The sequence below is a fragment of the Saccopteryx leptura genome, chromosome 6 (genome assembly GCF_036850995.1).
Source record: "Saccopteryx leptura isolate mSacLep1 chromosome 6, mSacLep1_pri_phased_curated, whole genome shotgun sequence".
NCBI lineage: Eukaryota > Metazoa > Chordata > Mammalia > Chiroptera > Emballonuridae > Saccopteryx > Saccopteryx leptura.
Window position 1 is genome coordinate 77,013,651 of NC_089508.1, and position 18,364 is coordinate 77,032,014.

Genomic DNA, 18,364 nt, shown 5'->3' on the forward strand with positions numbered 1-18,364 from the left:
AAGTTATAATTTTTTATTTACATTATTTTGCTGCTTTGGCACCTTCTCAGTTCAAATTTCTTTTCGTTTATGACATTTGTTAAAAATATAGAATGGCACTTTATAAAAGTAAATTAAAATTCTTTTTTTCTTTTTCCAAGTGAAAAGAGGGGAGATGGAGAGACAGACTCCCGCTTGTGTCTCAACCGGTGTCCACCCGGCAACCCCCGTCTGGGGACAATGCTTTGCCCATCTGGGGCCATGCTCACAAATGAGCTATTTTTGGTGCCGAGGCAGAGGCTCCAGGGAGCCATCCTCAGTGCCCTGGCCAATGCACTCGAACCAATCGAGCCATGGCTATGGAAGAAGAGAGAGAAGGGAGAGGTGTAGGGGTGGAGAAGCAGATAGTCGCCTCTCCTATCTGCCCTGACCAGAATCAAACCTGGGATGTCGACAGACCAGGCTAACACACTACTGAGCCAACTGGCCAGGGCCAAATTAAAATTCTTGATGTAAGAACTCCAACCCCAAGTATATACTAGTTGCTCAGAAGAATGGCTGCTGTTGCTGTTTATACCTAAAGAGAAAACCAGGATGTCAGAAAAGCACCCATACAAGGAAAAGGACTGGAATTACAGGTTGTGGAGCCCTGCATAAGGCCCCAGTCAGACCACCAGAGTATAGATCACTACAGGTTTACCTTGTTTCCAATATATAATCTTCCAGACTGATGCAAAAACATAACTATGTGGTGATGGTTTTGCAAAGAGACCCTTAAAATTATATAAAATCTTATACATTAAAATTTATTTGATTTATAAAAATTCTGTATCTGTATCTGGGGACACATGTAATGTATAACAGAAAACAATATAAATATGTGTAAGAAACACAAATCTCGTTCAATAAGGTAAACAAACCAAACAAATGAGCTCAATACCACAAAGTAATTTTAGAGGCATAGAGTTAATAAGAATAATGATACTAGCCCTGGTCAGATAGCTCAGTTGATTAGAGCATCGTTTCAATACACCAAGGTTGTGATTTTGATCCCCAGTCAGGGACATACAAGAATTAACCAATGAATGCATAAATAAGTGGAATAACAAATCAATGCTTCTCTCTCTCTTCCTCTCTCTAAAATCAATAAATAAACTTTAAAAAAAAAATAATGTCATTATATAACATGCTCAAGTACTAAGAGGGGCTTTGGAGTCACCTTCATTAAAGTAGTGCGTGCGTGCATGTGTGTGTGTTTGAGAGTATGTTTATTTAAGCTGGGGACAGTGAAAACAAGGAAGGGCTTATGACAGAAGCAACAGGAGAGTGTAAGTAGAGCTGCTTTGGCTCACTGGGAACTAAGAAAAATAGAGGGCCTTGGAGATAGGTCCAGGGGGTTAACCTGGCAGGTGCTGCTGCTACCCAATGCTCCCCTGGTTGCAAGTCTTGTGGGGACCCTTAGAGTTTAGAGGATGCACACCTGTGGAGGAAGAAGAAGGGAAAGGGTATAAGAGGGGATGAGGAAGAAGAGGAGGAAGGGAAAGGCACGAGTGTGCTCCCAGGAGAGAGAGCGTACATTAAGTCATGTAAGTGTTTTGTTCTAAGTATACTTCTGATCAGAATTAGATCTTCATACTTATAACCCCCAAAGGAAAGCAATGTCATAGTCTCAACTTGTATTTCTGGTAGAAACTTTGGAAAGGTGCTCATTTAACCACTGGCACATTAGCATTTTATTGAAACTGCCAAAAACTTTAACAATGAAACTACACACTTGATTGCAAATAGGGAATAAGGCAGCTTCCCCAAGAACCTCTGGGAGGAGATTCAAGAACACAAACTCATGCCATCATCTTTTGTATCAAGCACAGAAAAATATATCACACTCATATGTTTTATAAATAACTGCCAGTCTGGACTAACAATCTTTGGTAATAATGTCTCTTGATAAGTATAAACAGGAATTCCCTTTCAGCCAGAAAGCATTCTAGCCCCATTTTAAAAGTAGACATAAGAACCTGGCTATTAAAGCAAGAAAGAGAGAGAAGAGGAGACAAATGAGCCTGAAAACTCATAGTTCAAGTTCATTCTGAGTGAGTTCCTTGATTCTGTTCATGCAATGATCAATGGCATCAATGAGTAAAGGAATCCAACTATCTTCTGACTGTGGGGCCACATGACTTGCTCTGTGAATGAAATGGGAAAAAAGAGAAGTGAAATTTATTATACTGTCAAGGGAAAACCTATCCTCAACAGGAAGCACAGAGGAAACTATAGGCTGTCCCGAGTTCTGAACGAGATAGATTATATAGGTTTGTTTTTAAAGTTGAGTTTGTATGTAAGTTCGAACAGGTACATTTACCTATTAAATGCAACTTAGATGTTTGTCTTAACACAGTATCTATTTTTAGCTTTCTGTGCAAATAAATACTTAAACATTTTCAAACCCGCAGAATCTATCTTGTTTGTAACCTGGGGACTGCCTATATATTAAGAAAAGGCAAGTTTCTTTACAGAAACTTAGCTGTTTGACAACTTAAGTTGAAAGAAAACTATGGCCCTGGCCATCTGGCTCAGCGGTAGAGTGTCGCCCAGCGTGTGGAAGTCCCGGGTTCGATTCCTGGCCAGAGCACACAGGAGAAGTGCCCATCTGCTTCTTCCCCCTTCCCCCTCTCCTTTCTCTCTCTCTTCCCCTCCTGCAGCCAAGGCTCCACTGGAGCAAAGTTGGTCCGGGCAATGAGGATGGCTCATGGCTTTTGCCTCAGGCGCTGGAATGGCTCCAAGTGCAGCAGAGCAACGCCTTGGGGGGGGGGGGGGGGCGCGAGCATCAGCACCTGGTGGGCATGCCCAGTGGATCTTGGTTGGGCGCCTGCAGGAGTCTGTCTGCACCCCCTTCCCCACTTCTCACTTTGGAAAAATACAAAAGAAATAAAACAAAACAAGAAAGAAAATTCTGCATCCACTCCTTGAAATGGAGGTTTGGGAGTTGAGAAAGGCTGGATAGGTTTATTCTCAAAAACCTATTTGTGGAGAAGTCCTCATACTCACTTTGTAATTTCAAGTGCCTTCTTTAGAACAGACACAAGTTTTGCAGACTAGAAAAGAAACAGAGAAGTTTTATTTTTATGTAAGGTTCACCCTGATTTTGTATTATTTTATATTTAGCAAAGTCTTATTAATATTGTTGCTGTAACATTTTATATGTTTTTAAAAAATATTTTTATTAAGCAAAACAGCAAAAATAAGTATATAATCTGAATTTGTCCTTACCTCTGATAGTTCAGAACATATAGCAGAAACAACTAATGTTTTTCTTTTTAAAATCTAAGTACATAATTTTAAGAACACCAATGACAAAATAATATAAAGATGTATGTATGTAATCAATATATAGTACTTAAATATAGTATTTAAATTTTTTTACGATATATAGTATTTAAAATTTTTATTCAGGGTAATTGAGAAGGCATATTGCTAAAGATGTTTATTTCTTAGAAAGTCCGTTTTTTAAAAATGAATACAAATTTGAAAAGTTAATGCCCCAAAGGATCCTACCTTCTTTTGAGGTGTTTGTACATTGTGAAGCTACATTTAATGAAATTCCACTAACTTATCAAACATACTGTAATTAGAATTGTTATGTCTGATTGTAGAATATAAGCCATTTGGCAGTTTTACTCCTCTTTTCAATAACATTAGAGAAAAGAACTTGAGTTTATAAAAATAAGATAATAAAATTCTAACACAGAACCCAGGACTTGAAAGAATACAATAAAATAAGATTTTAATAAAGAACATGATCTCTGGTAGTTAAATCACCTAATGTGTTTATATTAGAACAAAATTTTTTTCTAGAACACTTATTTCTGCCTACAGTAGAAGTTACAAACATGTGATTTCAGGTTGAGAAGATCCAAAAGCACTACAGTAATTAAGATTTTCTTTTCAAGGAAACATTTTATAAGGTCTTTGGATTTTTCTAAATGATTACCTAAGGGGTTATGAAAGAAAGTACTACCAGAGCTCGTGGCTATTATAATTCAGCAAATTTTTATCAAGCACAAACACATATAAGAACTATGATATTACTGTTATACTTACATCAAAGTGTAACAAATATATTTCCTATAGTTTAAGGGAAATACTAGTAATTGGTGAAATTCTACCAATTCGGCCTCCCAGTGTAGGTACTTACACTGATTCGCACAGTCAGATGACACATAGGTGGATATATACTCAGAGCTAAGTCATCCACACTAAAGGAGGAAAGCAGAAATAACCATTAACAACAACAAAAAAGAAACAAAGCACATCTAGGTAGCCTACAGTACACAACTAAAGATGCAACTGTTAGGTTTAAGCTGGCTCCTGTAGATCCAGAGCCCCTTTAGAGCTCAAATTCCCCTCACCCAACTTCCCACTACGGCTCAAAGCCCATTCTCATTCCCCACTGTGAGGAATGAGAATTCTCTTAGTATCTTCCAGGTCTTCACTTTGAAATGTAGCAAAAAGTTTACCCCAGCAGGAATGTCAGGGAAAGCTTGCATTGGGGAGAGACCTGACAATTACGGAAGTTTAAATCACAATAGTTGTTCCTGAAAGCCTAGCCATAGGCCCAGGGATGCCAGTACCAGGCTGTTCCTGGGAAATTCTTGACCTTGTGGCTGTCTTCAAAATCTACCAAGGACACTGGAAAGGACCACGCTGATTAAGCCTATGCTATATCAAAAATAACTTGTGTTTCTGCAGAATTCCCCTCCTCCTGCAGTCAGTGACCAATACCACAAACCTCAATATGCTATTCTGAGCATGTCCAGGTGCAGGCAACCCCTATATCTTAATACTCCCTCCCATAGCTCAGGGCTGACACCCTTTGCTGGTCTCAGCGCACTAGCATCCAAACACTTTTAAAATAAACTTTCCTTTTGGAACACGTTAGACTTGTGTTTTCAGTTTTTCCTGCGGTTTCTGCCTTTCAACAAATAATAAGAAAATGACTGCCCAGAAATGTCTATCAGTTCCTTAAATTGGGCAACCAATAAAGAATCAATTCAATGGGTATTTACTGAACACAGACATACCCCATTTCACTAGGAGAAGACATGATTAATTCATTTAAAAATGTGAGAATCTGAAACCATCAATTTAATAACTAATTCAGGAGGGGTTCATCCATATACTGCAACCAAAGTGGGCAGCACTTTAACCAAATGATCAAATTTAGTACCATCAATAATGGGACAAACTGACATCATGTGCCTCCCAGGGTGACATAACTAGAAACACAATTGCTCAACTATGTTATTCTTTTTCTTTTCTTTTTTTTTTTTTAGAGTCAGAGAGAGAAATAGATAGGGACAGACAAGAACAGAGAGAGATGAGAATCATCAATCATTAGTTTTTCATTGTGACACCTTAGTTCAGGGGGTCCCCAAACTATGGCTGGGGCCTCATGCGGACCCCTGAGGTCATTTATCCGGCCCCGCCGCACTTCATTGGTGGTTAGTGAGAGGAGCATAGTTCCCATTGAAATACTGGTCAGTTTGCTGATTTAAATTTACTTGTTCTTTATTTTAAATATTGTATTTGTTCCTGTTTTGTTTTTTTACTTTAAAATAAGATATGTGCAGTGTGCATAGGGATTTGTTCATAGTTTTTTTATAGTCCGGCCCTCCAATGGTCTGAGGGACAGTGAACTGGCCCCCTGTGTAAAAAGTTTGGGGACCCCTGCTTTAGTTGTTCACTGATTGCTTTCTCATATGTGCTTTGACTGTGAGGCTACAGCAGACCGAGTAACCCCTTGCTCAAGCCAGAGACCTTGGGTCCAAGCTGGTGAGCTTTGCTCAAACCAGATGAGCCCATGCTCAAGCTGGCAACCTCGAGGTCTTGAATCTGGGTCCTCTGCATCCCGGTCCAATGTTCTATCCGCTGTGCCACCGCCTGGTCAGACCAACTATGTTATTCTTGACAAAAAATCTTCACCCTAAATATAATCTATCATCATGGAAAAAAAAATGAATCCATGAATCTCACATGAATCCAGATTGTTAGATATTCTCTATAATTCTTTTCAACTGTTATCGTTAATTTTTTTAAATTGGATTTTAAAAAAGGTCAATGTTGGCCCTGGCCAGTTGGCTCAGTGGGATGGGGGTTGCCAGGTGGATCTCAGTTGGAGCGCATGCGGGAGTCTGTCTATCTCCCCTACTCCCATACTCTCACTTAAAAAAGAAAAAAAAGCTATGAGATACTTTAGAGACAACTAGGAAAATTTGAAGATTACATAATATTAATTTGTTCTGAAATGTATAAACACTATATCCCTGACCACAGAATGAGTTTTCAAAGATTTACAGATGAGTAAATGAAGAGTTCTGTAAAGGCCATAAATGTTCACTAACGTCTAGATTCTGGAAAGCCCTCAGGATGCTGCCCTAATAACCTCTATAAAAGGCCAAGATAACTGAGTACATTCTTTTGCTGTTTATAAAATGCTTCGCTGAGCACTCTCTCCCTAGGTTATTTCAAAGATAACCAAAAGCCTGTTTCGATTCTGTAAAACTGCTTTGGCTAGGTGCTCACTCCCTCCCCTCGCTTCTTTCTGCCTTTAAAAGCAAACCCCTGAGTTTGTTCGGGGCCACGAGTTCTTTAGGATGTGAATCCACTCGTGGTTGCCAGCCTTAGAATAAACACTCCTTAATCTGACTACTTAATTTTATGGCAAAACGTTTGTTTCCTCGCTGTCCAGATAAAACAGTTCAATGTTAAATTTCTTGAACATAATAAGAATAAAAAGTATTTAGGTTGCCTGACCAGGCGGCAGCGCAGAGCATTGGACTGGGATGCAGGGGACCCAGGTTCGAAATCCTACAGTTGCTAGCTTGAGCAGAGGCTCATCGGTTAGAGCATGGGGTCACAGCTTGAGCATGAGATCATAGACATGACCTCCATGGTTGCTGGCTTGAGTCCAAAGGTTGCTGGCTTGAAGCTCAAGGTCGTCAGCATGAGCCCAAGCTTGCTGGCTTGAGCAAGGGGTCACTAATTCTGCTGTAGCCCCCCAGTCAAGGCACATATGAGAAAGCAATCAATGAACAACTAAGGAACCACAAAGAAGACTTGGCTCTCTCCCTTCCTGTCTGTCTGTCCCTATCTGTCCCTCTCTCTGTGTCAAAAAAAGAAACAAGAAAGAAACAAGCCGCCTAAGCAGGTGGTGGTGCACTGGATAGAGCTTTGACCTGGAACAATGAGGACCCCGATTTGAAACTCCAAGGTCGCCAGCTTGAGTACAGGCTCATCTGGCTTGAATGCGGGATCACCAGCTTGTGTGTGGGATCATAGACATAACCCCATGGTTGCTGGCTTGAGCCCAGAGGTCACTGGCTCAGCTGGAGCCCCACTGTCAAGGCACATATGCGAAAGCAATCAATGAACAACTAAGGAGCCACAACAAAAAACTAATGCTTCTCATCTCTTTCCTTTCCTGTCTGTCTGTTTCTATTTGTCCCTCTCTCTGTCATCATACACACACACACACACACAACGAGTATTTGGGGAGGGGAGTAAAGAGGGACAAATATATATTCCACATAAGTGGGATATAAAACTGAGATTCATGGACCTAGATAAACAGAAATGGTCACCTGAGAGAGGCAGAGGGGAGAAAAAAGGGACAAATATATGGTGATGAAAAATCATTTAACTTTGGATGACGGACACAGAACACAATCAACAGTTTAAATACTATAGAGACATTCACTGGAAACCTATGTACTCTTTTTGATCAATGTCATCCCATTAAATTCAATTTAAAGAAAAGTATTTAGGGATGAAATGACATTAATGTCTGCAACCTACTCTCAAATGGTTCAGGGGTAAAAAAAATGGCATATCTACCTACAGAGACATAAAGCAATATAGAAAATAATGTGGCCTGACTGGGCAGTAGCATAGTGAATGGAGCGCCGGACTGGGACGTGGAGGACCCAGGCTCAAAACCCCAAGGTCACTAGCTTGAGCATGGGCTCATCTGGCTTGAATGCAGGCTTGCCTGCTTGAGCATGGGCTCACCAGCTTGAAAACGGGGTCATTGGCTTGAGCGTGGAATCATAGACATGACCCCATGATCACTGGCTTGAGTCCATGGTCACTGGCTTGAGAAAGGGGTCACTTGCTCTGCTGTGCCCCCCCCCCATCAGGGCACATATGAGAGGGCGGTCAATAAACAACTAGGGTGCTACAATGAAGAGTTGATGCTTCTCATCTCTCCCTCTTCCTGTCTATCAATGTCTGTCCCTCTCTCTGTCTCTGTCACAAACGAAAAAAAAAGAAAGAAAATAATGTGAAAAATAAGTGAAACTAGATAAAAGATATATGGGTGTTTGCTGCAATACCTTTTCTATCTACCTACCTACCTACCTACCTACCTACCTACCTATTTGGTGAGAGGACGGAAGGCAGAGACAGACTTCCACATGCACCCCAACCGAGATCCACCTGGAAAGCCCACTAGGGGGAGATACTGTGCCCATCTGGGGCCCTTGCTCCGTTGAAACCCGAGCCATTTTTAGCACCTGAGGCGGAGGCCATCAAGTCATCCTCAGCGCCCAGGACCAACTGGCTCAATCGAGCCATGGCTGCAAGAGGGAGGAGGAGAGAGAGAGAGAGAGAGAGAGAGAGAGAGAGAGGCAATAAGGGGAGGAGTGGAGAAGCAGATGGTCACTTCTCCTATGTGCCCTGACCGGGAATCGAACCTGGGACACCCACATGCTGGGCTGACACTCTACCACTAACCAACCAGCTAGGACCTGCAATACCTTTTCAACTTTTCTTTAAGTTTAAAGATTTTTTAAAATAAACGGGGGAAAACCCTGGGGTGACAGCACAAGCTGAGATCAGAACACTGTGCTCAGATATTTCAGGTGGGGTTTACACTTACCTAGGGCTGATCTCATCAGAAATATCCACTATGTCATCCAGTTGGGCCACCTGGTCCTTCTTCCCATTCTCTGTCACTGCAATCCGAATTTTCTTCAGACAGGCTTTAGATGCTCTCACCAGTGCAAGGCATGGGATTATGAGCTCTTGATCTTCCTCTGACCAATATACGTCCTGATTGTTTGGACGTCCCAATATATAATCACCATTGTCGTCTTCCTCAATGTCATTCAAGAGGTCACAGTAAGGGTCAGGTTCTTCCATGGCCTAAGACATACCATGATTTATGTAAATGCCAAAAAAGCCCACACCCCACTGTACTTTCAGCATTAGGTGTGACTTGCACCCAAACCTCAGCCAGCTACTTCACTAATGGTGACAAGAGCTGGATCACTGCATAAACCCTTTCATACTCCTACTCCAGTAATAAAACAGAAGGGAGTGGTACTAAACCACACTCCAGCATGGGCTAGAGGTGAAAGATGGAGGACAGGAGTGAAAATGGGACTTAATTGGCCAATGCTCAGGACATCTACTCTCTGTATAACCAATTTTCATCTTCTAGTCACAGAGTTGCTTTCCAATGACCAGCAAATACCTTAGTCTCCTCACCTGTTTCATTTCTTCATGTGCATCTGTCACTAAATCCACATTCTTTGTCAGCATCAAAAGGGCTGCAGCTTTGTCATCTGTAAGTAAAAAAAATCAGAAGCACTAGAATTAGAGAAGAAACCCAACAATTCTCTTAAGTTTGCAAAGGGCAACCAAAAGCATTCTCATTTTAAGGGAATGCCAATGACAGCCAGCAATGCCAATGGTTTAATGTAAAATTCTCATTTACATCCTTTGGGTACCCAAAGGGTTAAAAAGCTTTTCATTATTCACTACAAGAATAAGTAAAATGATCACATGGTGTTTCTCATCATGGTCCTCATGGATGACCACAGCTTTTGGACTAGCTGGGTCTACCTTATAACTGCTTCAGTGTGTCCCATAATACCGATCCTAGGGCAGGACCAGAAGAACAAACCACATTTGTTCAACAAAAGACAGAGCCACAAGCCTGACAAGGCAGTGGCGAGTGTATAGTGTCGAACTAGGACACAGAGGACCCAGGTTTGAAACCCTTAGGTCACTGGCTTGAGTGCAAGCTCATCCAGCTTGAGTGCAGGCTCACCGGCTTGAGTGCAGGGGTGCTGGCTTTAGCAATGGATCATAAACATGACCCCACGGTCACTGGCTTGAAGCCCAAGGTTGCTGGCTTCAGCCCAAGGTCACTGGCTTGAACAAGGGGTCACTTGCTTTGCTGTAGCCTCCCTCTCGTACCCCCGGTCAAGGCACATATGAGAAAGCAGTCAATGAACTAAGGTGCTGCAATGAACAATTAATGCTTCTCACCTCTCTCCCTTCCTGTCTGTCCCTATCTGTCCCTTACTTTCTCTCTCTGACTCTGTCACACACACACACACACAAAAGAGACAGAGCCACAAGAGTAGACTGAATTCAGAAGTATGAGAACTAAAAAGAATGTCAGAAACTATTAATACCTATCTTTTGGTACTGGTGATAAATTATATGTATTTTCCTAAAGTCCTTATATCAATATAAGTTAAAATACATACATGATACAAAACTGGAAGCCAGTATGAGAGGTCTGTCTACTTTGGCCAGCAGAGTAAATGGTCCGCTTTCCACTCTTACTCACCTCTTGGTAACTGAGGCACCTGCTGGCATGCAGCCCAGACATTGTTGCAGGAAATAAGGTCACTGTTCTCCGGGCTGCAGAAAGGAATCAATAAGGATATATCAATAAACTAGCTGTTTTCTAAAGAGCTCCTTCCCCCTGCTCATAATTCTTAGTTAACAGTAACTATGCTATTGAAATGAGTTTTTTCCCTCCCTGAAACAAGGAACCCCACTAATAACCCAACTGCAGCATGACTACCTCTGAGCTGGAGTGATGGAAAGCACTTCCACAAGCTGAGCCATGCCATCCACGATGTCCAAAGTGGTGCTCCGAACCAGCTTTCTCAGGGTGATTCCTGTAGTCAAACCTAAAGACTAAGCAGCCTGGTCTTCTTTCCAGAAGTCACCACCTGCTCTCCTGAGAGTCTAAGCATTACAGAACTTAAGGTAATGTGCACATCCACATGTCTTAACTGGAGTGCCCACAGAAAACTCAGGTCTGATTTATAGCCCCGTGTCATTTTCTTGCTCTTCCCACCATTCCCGAATGCTGTTTTCCAAAAGAGACTTAGAACAAAATATTTCCATGACAGCATGTATTCATTCATTAAGGACAGTGGTCCCTTGATACTTGTGTATAAAAAACTTGAAGTTTTAACCATTTTTTAGTAACCCTAATGATCCACGAGACATGTACCGATTTATAATTTTGCCATGATTATAATCAAGGCATGGATGTACAGGCAAGCAGAAGGCCACTTAATGCATAAGGGAACTCAATCTACACATTGCCTAACCAGTGGTGGTGGAGTGGATAGAGTGGCGGCCTGGGACGCTGAAGACCCAGGTTCGAAACCTCGAGGTTGCTGACTTGACCGTGGGATTATGGATACAATCCCATGGTCACTGGCTTGAGCCCAAAGGTTGCTGGCTTGAGCAAGAGGTCACTGGCTTGGCTGAAGCGCCCTGGTCAAGGCATATGAGAAAGGAATCAATGAACAACTAAAGTGATGCAACTATGAGTCAATGCTTCTCATCTCTCTCTCTCCCTTCCTGTTTGTCCCTCTCTCTCGCTAAAAAAAAAAGGGGGGGGGGGGTGGACTCAGAAACAGAGTTTGATTTCCCCAGTAGAGACTGGGGATGGCCTGAGCCTGGATATGGGGCAGAGACCCAGCTAGCATCTTGGGTTAGAGAAGAAGGAGCCAGTGAGAATTAAAAATCTTAGAGTTGGGCAAGGCAGCATCTATAGCTAAAGGCTTATTTATAGAGGTTACTTACATTATAAAGTTATCTTTGCATTTTATGAAAGTTCATTACATGTTCAAATTGAAGAAAAAGTAAAGTCTCAGGACATAAACTGTCATATTAAGCAAAGACCTAACCTATAAACTGAATACTCACATGTACACAGTGGCTTACCCTGATCCTTGGGAAGTGAATAGTATACTGCAATTATTGCCTCAATAGCAGCACGGACTTGTTCACAGAGCCTCTGGGCTTCCTATGAAGAAGGGGACCAATTTTAGAATGAAAAGAGGACTAAACTCATGGATCTAGACAACAATTTACGAATTTGACCCCAAAGGCAAGGGAAGTAAAAGCAAAAATAAGTGAATGGGACTATACTAAACTAAAAAGCTTCTGTACTGCTAAAGAAAATTGACAAAACAAACAGGCAGCCAACTAAATGGGAGATGGTATTTGCAAACAACAGCTCCAATAAGGGGTGAATATCCAAAATATATAATGAATTCACAAAGCCCAGCAACAAACAAGCAAACAATCCAATTAAAAGATGGGGAGAGGACCTGAACAGACACTTCTCCCAAAGGGACATACAAATGGCCAACAGATATATGAAAAGATGCTCATCTTCACTAGCTATTCCAGAAATGCAAAGCAAAACTACAATGAGATACTACCTCACACCTGTTAGATTGGCTATTATTAACAAGACAGGTAATAACAAGTGTTGGAGAGGCTGTGGAGAAAAAGGAACCCTCATTCACTGCTGGTGGGAATGTAAACTGGTACAACCATTATGAAAGAAAATATGGTGGTTCCTCAAAAAATTAAGAATAGAACTATCATATGACCCAGCAATCCCTCTACTGGGTATCTACCCCCAAAACTCAAAAACATTGGTATGTAAAGACATATGCATCTCCATGTTCATCACAGCATTATTCACAGTGGTCAAGACATGGAAACCACCAAAGTGTCCTTCGATAGAGAATTGGATAAAGAAGATGTGATACATATATACAATGGAATACTACTCAGCCATAAGAAATGATGACATAGTGCCATTTACAACAACATGGATGGAACTTGAGAACATTATACTGAGTGAAATAAGCAAATCTGAAAAGGCTAAGAACTGTACGATTTCACACATAGGTGGGATATAAAACTGAGACTTACGGACATAGATAAAAGTGAAGTGGTTACCAGGGGAGAAGAGTGGGGAGGAGGTGTGGGGGGAGGGAGTCAAGAGGGACAAATATATAGTGATGGAAAAAATTTGACTTTCGGTGATGGGTATACAACATAACAGTTTAAATGCTACAGAAATGTTTACCTGAAACCTATGTACTCTTATTGATCAATGTCACCTTGTTAAATTTAATTTTCTAAATAAAATTTTTAAAAAAAGAATTAATTAAAAAAGGAAATGGATTAGAATAATGTGGTCAACCCTTCTATTGTGGAAGAAAGCAGACATCTGTATGGCATTACAAACACCTCCTGAAGTCCTATTATGAGTTAGGCCTTGTGCTATTCTCATCATATACCAGATAAGAAGTTAGATGGACACCAGGTTCTGACCTGGTATTTCAACAAAACACTGAGAAACAGCTGGGAAAATTTATTCTTGATTTCTGTTGTAAAATATTCACCTTACCTTAGACCAGGAGTTGACAAACTATGGTCCACGGTCTAAATCAGGTACACTGTCAGTGTTTTTAAATAAAGTTATTGGGACACAGCCACATTCTTTTGTTTATATATTATCTCTAGTTGTGCTCCCACTACAAGGGCAGAGTTGAGTAGCTAACCTACAAAGCCTAAATATTTACCATGTGGCCCTTCCCAGATAAAGTTTGCCAATCCTTTTAGATGATTAACTAGGTGCCTGTCTCCGTTTCTCTAGCAGGGTCACAATACACCTAAAGGTAATAATAATGGGCTCTAGAGCTCAGTGTCTACTATTTTCCTTCTAAGCATTCACTGACTTTCTCTTATTTCCCTTGCCCTCACTTCGCTACTAAATTCTAAGACAGTGCTATGTGATTTTCAACCTTTTTACACTTGGAAACCAGTGAAAATAGAATTATTTTGGGGACCACTAAAGCAGAAATCACTCTGAGCATAAGCGAATTCAACTAAGATCACTGGACCTGTAATCTTTATACAACATCAAGGTGGTTAACTATTTTGTGGACCAGCACAAAATTTCTGGCAGATCAGTCTATGAACCAGCAGTTGAAAAACACTGCTCTACAAAATGGTGCCAGTCCATAAACTGTTTACCAGTCTGGGATGGGTAAGTACAATGATTGATGAGAGTGTTTAGAACAGGGGTCCCCAAACTTTTTACACAGGGGGCCAGTTCACTGTCCCTCAGACCGCTGGAGGGCCGGACTATAAAAAAAACTATGAACAAATCCCTATGCACACTGCACATATCTTATTTTAAAGTAAAAAAAAATGGGAACAAATACAATATTTAAAATAAAGAACAAGTACATTTAAATCAACAAACTGACCAGTATTTCAATGGGAACTATGGGCCTGCTTTTGGTTAATGAGATGGTCAATATCCGGTTCCATATTTGTCACTGCTAGCCGTAACAGGTGATATGACGCGCTTCCGGAGCCGTGATGCGTGCATCCCACGTCACCGGAAGTAGTACTGTACGTGAGCCAGGCTGCGCTTTGTGGCGCCGCCACATACAGTACTCCCGGAGCACAAGATGAGGATGGATCCTGTGCTCCTCTCACTGAACACCAATGAAAGAGGTGCCCCTATCAGAGGTGCAGTGGAGGCCGGATAAATGGCCTCAGGGGGCCGCATGTGGCCCGCGGGCCGTAGTTTGGGGACCCCTGGTTTAGAAACTTGTATGGCAGTTTGACATTGCTTCAACATCCAAACACATAATTTTATAAAAATGCCAGTCCACATGGAACTGGGATTAAAAATAAAACCATTATTCAGTAAGACTAATGGATTAAAATCCTAAGAAAGCAATTGTGATTTAAATATACATAATTCAAATAAAACCAACTTCTATTTCCCATTGGACTGAAACGCTGGCTTGAGCATATACAGAAAATAGTTCTGTGCTGCCTCCTCACGGTGTCTTATTAGCTGTAAATTGTAGCAGCAAGCCCTAAGTATATTTGAAAGAAAGGAGTTGGCAGATAAGAAAATAAGGTAACATCACTACTCCCTTTGAAACAATTATTGACTTTCTTCCACAAAGCTTTTAAATACGCTTATATAATTAATCTCCTGTTTCCTCATCACAAATCTCTGAGTTATGAAGGGGGAGAGAGTTCATCACTGTAGATACAGCAAAAGAATATTTTTCCATTTCAAAACTCTGGATATATAGCTTAGAAAGAAAACTATTGACTATAAAAATCAAGGCAATGACTATGCAATTTTTAAATAACCTTATCGCAAATTAAGTAGAAAAACTGGGCATAGGGCATATCTGGTCACAGTCAACATGTTTACTTTCATTAGTTTTATAATAAAGGGTTATTAAGATGCAAAAATTGGCCCTGGCCAGTTGGCTCAGCGGTAGAGCGTCGGCCTAGCGTGCGGAGGACCCGGGTTCGATTCCCGGCCAGGGCACACAGGAGAAGCGCCCATTTGCTTCTCCACCCCTCCGCCGCGCCTTCCTCTCTGTCTCTCTCTCTTCCCCTCCCGCAGCCAAGGCTCCATGGGAGCAAAGATGGCCCGGGCGCTGGGGATGGCTCTGTGGCCTCTGCCTCAGGCGCTAGAGTGGCTCTGGTCGCAACATGGGGACGCCCAGGAAGGGCAGAGCATCGACCCCTGGTGGGCAGAGCATTGCCCCTGGTGGGCGTGCCGGGTGGATCCCGGTCGGGCGCATGCGGGAGTCTGTCTGACTGTCTCTCCCCGTTTCCAGCTTCAGAAAAATGCAAAAAAAAAAAAAAAAGATGCAAAAATTCTTTGTTGTAACAATTCTACAATACTTTCTAGAATTTTTTTTACCAATATACACACAAAAAAAGTCAACTGTAATTGACTTTTTTCAACTGTAATTGTTTTTCAATTTGTAATTGAAAAACAAAAAATGACTGAAACAAAAAAGACCAATACACACACACATCAAGCATGTATTAGGTAATTTACAGCACTGAAACTATTTAAAATAGTTACAAGTTGACAACAACTTACATGTCCACACTGAGTACTGGTTAGATAAATTATGGTTAAGTGCATTCTACTGAACACCATGCAACCATTACAAAGAAGTAAGCACTTTATATGTGCTGCTGAGAACCAATGTGCAAACTATATTAACTTTTTAAAAAAGTAAGGTCCAGAAAAATGTTTCCGGCATCCTATCATTTGTGTAAAAAGAATCAGGCATAAAAACATAAATGTGCATATGCATAGAACAGGTATGAATAATTCAAAAGGAACTGGAGAGAGGAGACAGAAACTTTGTAGCACACTTAACTTTGATATCTTTTGAATTTTATACTGTACACATGGTTACTGATTAAATATAAAAATATCCAATATAAAAAGAGTATTATGTAACATAACAAAAAGGTGTAGCTTAGACATCAGATAGACTCTTTTTCTTTTTTTTTTTTTTTTTCCTTTTTTCATTTTTCTGAAGCTTGGAAACAGGGAGAGACAGTCAGACAGACTCCCGCATGCGCCCGACCAGGATCCACCCGGCACGCCCACCAGGGGCGACGATCTGCCCACCAGGGGGCGATGCTCTGCCCATCCTGGGCGTCGCCATGTTGCGACCAGAGCCACTCTAGCGCCTGAGGTATAGGCCACAGAGCCATCCCCAGCGCCCGGGCCATCTTTGCTCCAATGGAGCCTTGGCTGCGGGAGGGGAAGAGAGAGACAGAGAGGAAAGCGCGGCGGAGGGGTGGAGAAGCAAATGGGCGCTTCTCCTGTGTGCCCTGGCCGGGAATCGAACCCGGGTCCTCCGCACGCTAGGCCGACGCTCTACCACTGAGCCAACCGGCCAGGGCGACTCTTTTTCTTTTAAGTGAGAGGTGGGGAGGCAGACAGACTCCCACATGCGCAGGGACTGGGATTGACTGGGAAAGCTCCCTATGGGGAGATGCTCTATCCATCTGGGTCCATTGCTCCGCTGTTTGGCAATCAAGCTATTTTAGCGCTTTAGGCAGACCACGGTGCCATCCTCAGTGCCTGGCAATTTGTTCGAATGAGCCATGGCTGCGGGAGTGGGTAGGAGAGACAGAGAAGGGAGGGGTAGAGAAGCAGATGGTCGCTTTTCCTGTATACCCTGACTGGGAATGGAACCCAGGGCTTTCACATGCCTGGCCGGGCCCACGCTTCTACCCCTGAGCCAACGGGCCAGGGTCTAATTTAACTCTTAACTCCACTGTTCATTTACCTAAACCTGAGCCTCTGAGCCTGCTTACTTGCCTGTCAGATGGTTTCATATATGTGAAAACAAATAACAGGGGCTTAAAAAACATTATCAGAAAGGAACTAACCAGAATTAACTTGAAATTGAACCAGTACTTTTTAGAAGACAGCCTACTCCATGCCAGGTACTGCACTTGGCAATGTGGTCCTCACAATCCTGTGAGGTGAGAACTGCAGCCTTATCTGACAGATAAGAATAAATACCCAGCTTTGAGCATAAAAGGTGGAAAGAAAATGAGGACTCCTAAAGCATAACGAGGCAGCACAAGGATTCCAGATAGTTAAAGCCCACCTGTGAGGATGGCTGTGGCAGTGGAAGTCGAGAGAAGACTTCGGTGAGAGTCGTCGCTTCCCTTGACACTTTCACTGCTGCCTCATCTAGGGAGTGACAGTGGAGAGGGCAGGAGCCGTTGTTAGTGCCAAAAGGATTAGATTACAGCTGCTGCACGGACTTGAAAGATAATGAGCTCCCTCTCCACCCTCACCGGCTAGGCCGTCTCAAAAACACCTCCAAAAATCAATGTTTTATATTTCAACCTCTGAGGTGCCGAGGCGGGTATGGTGAGGCACCCCTGCAGAAGGATGCGGCAGGGAAAAGCCCGATGGAAAGGGGTCAGGTCGCTGGAAGAGGCGAGGCGCAGTACCCAACAGGAGAGGCACTCACTGAGTCTCGTCCAAAACGTCTCCCGATTGAATTCCTTGGTCGTCTCCCGGGCTTCGCCGACTGGGTGGGTGTGGCGTGTGCGCCGGCCGGTGGCAGAAGGAAGAGCAGACGTGAGCGGAGGCACCTCGGCACCCGCCGCCCCTCCCCGGGCCCCGCTACATCTGGTCCTCTTCCCGACCTAAGCCAGTCCCTGAGGTCGCCCGTCCCAGTTTCGCCCGCTCACCACGCACTCCCGGGAGGAGCAACCGCAGCTCCCCGGCTAGGTGCCGGAGCTGCTCCAAAGGTGGAGCCAGGGTGGGGACTGCAGGTGCAATTGCGCCCGCCATCTCAGCAACGACCTGGGACCTTCAGAAGAGCCCTGCGGGAGCCATTCCACTTCCGGAAGCCGCTCTACCTCCGAGTTCCTTTCCGGCAACAACCCGCCC

At 42.7% G+C, this 18,364-nt stretch overlaps 1 protein-coding gene across 1 annotated transcript; it reads right to left on the bottom strand.

Annotated features, from left to right (window-relative positions):
• Nucleotides 1-1,685: 1,685 nt before the first annotated feature.
• Nucleotides 1,686-18,345, bottom strand: CCNDBP1 (cyclin D1 binding protein 1). The gene is made up of 11 exons (XM_066341654.1): nt 18,163-18,345; nt 17,940-17,999; nt 17,568-17,653; nt 12,019-12,100; nt 10,859-10,955; nt 10,619-10,692; nt 9,526-9,602; nt 8,915-9,180; nt 4,175-4,235; nt 3,028-3,074; nt 1,686-2,165 (listed from the first exon to the last, which is right to left on the bottom strand). Exons 1-11 carry the CDS (start codon nt 18,263-18,265, stop codon nt 2,051-2,053), a joined length of 1,068 nt encoding a protein of 355 aa, XP_066197751.1. The 5' UTR covers nt 18,266-18,345; the 3' UTR covers nt 1,686-2,050.
• Nucleotides 18,346-18,364: the final 19 nt, after the last annotated feature.

What these genes read in the sequence shown, in the direction of transcription:
- CCNDBP1 (XM_066341654.1), bottom strand. Translation starts at nt 18,265, where the DNA reads ATGGCGGGCGCAATTGCACCTGCAGTCCCCACCCTGGCTCCACCTTTG. An exon ending in TTCACTTCCCAAGGATCAGG is followed by an intron (nt 10,956 to 12,018) that starts GTAAGCCACTGT and finishes GTTTGACTACAG; the next exon opens with GAATCACCCTGAGAAAGCTG. An exon ending in TCTGATGAGATCAGCCCTAG is followed by an intron (nt 4,236 to 8,914) that starts GTAAGTGTAAAC and finishes TTCCTCCTTTAG; the next exon opens with TGTGGATGACTTAGCTCTGA.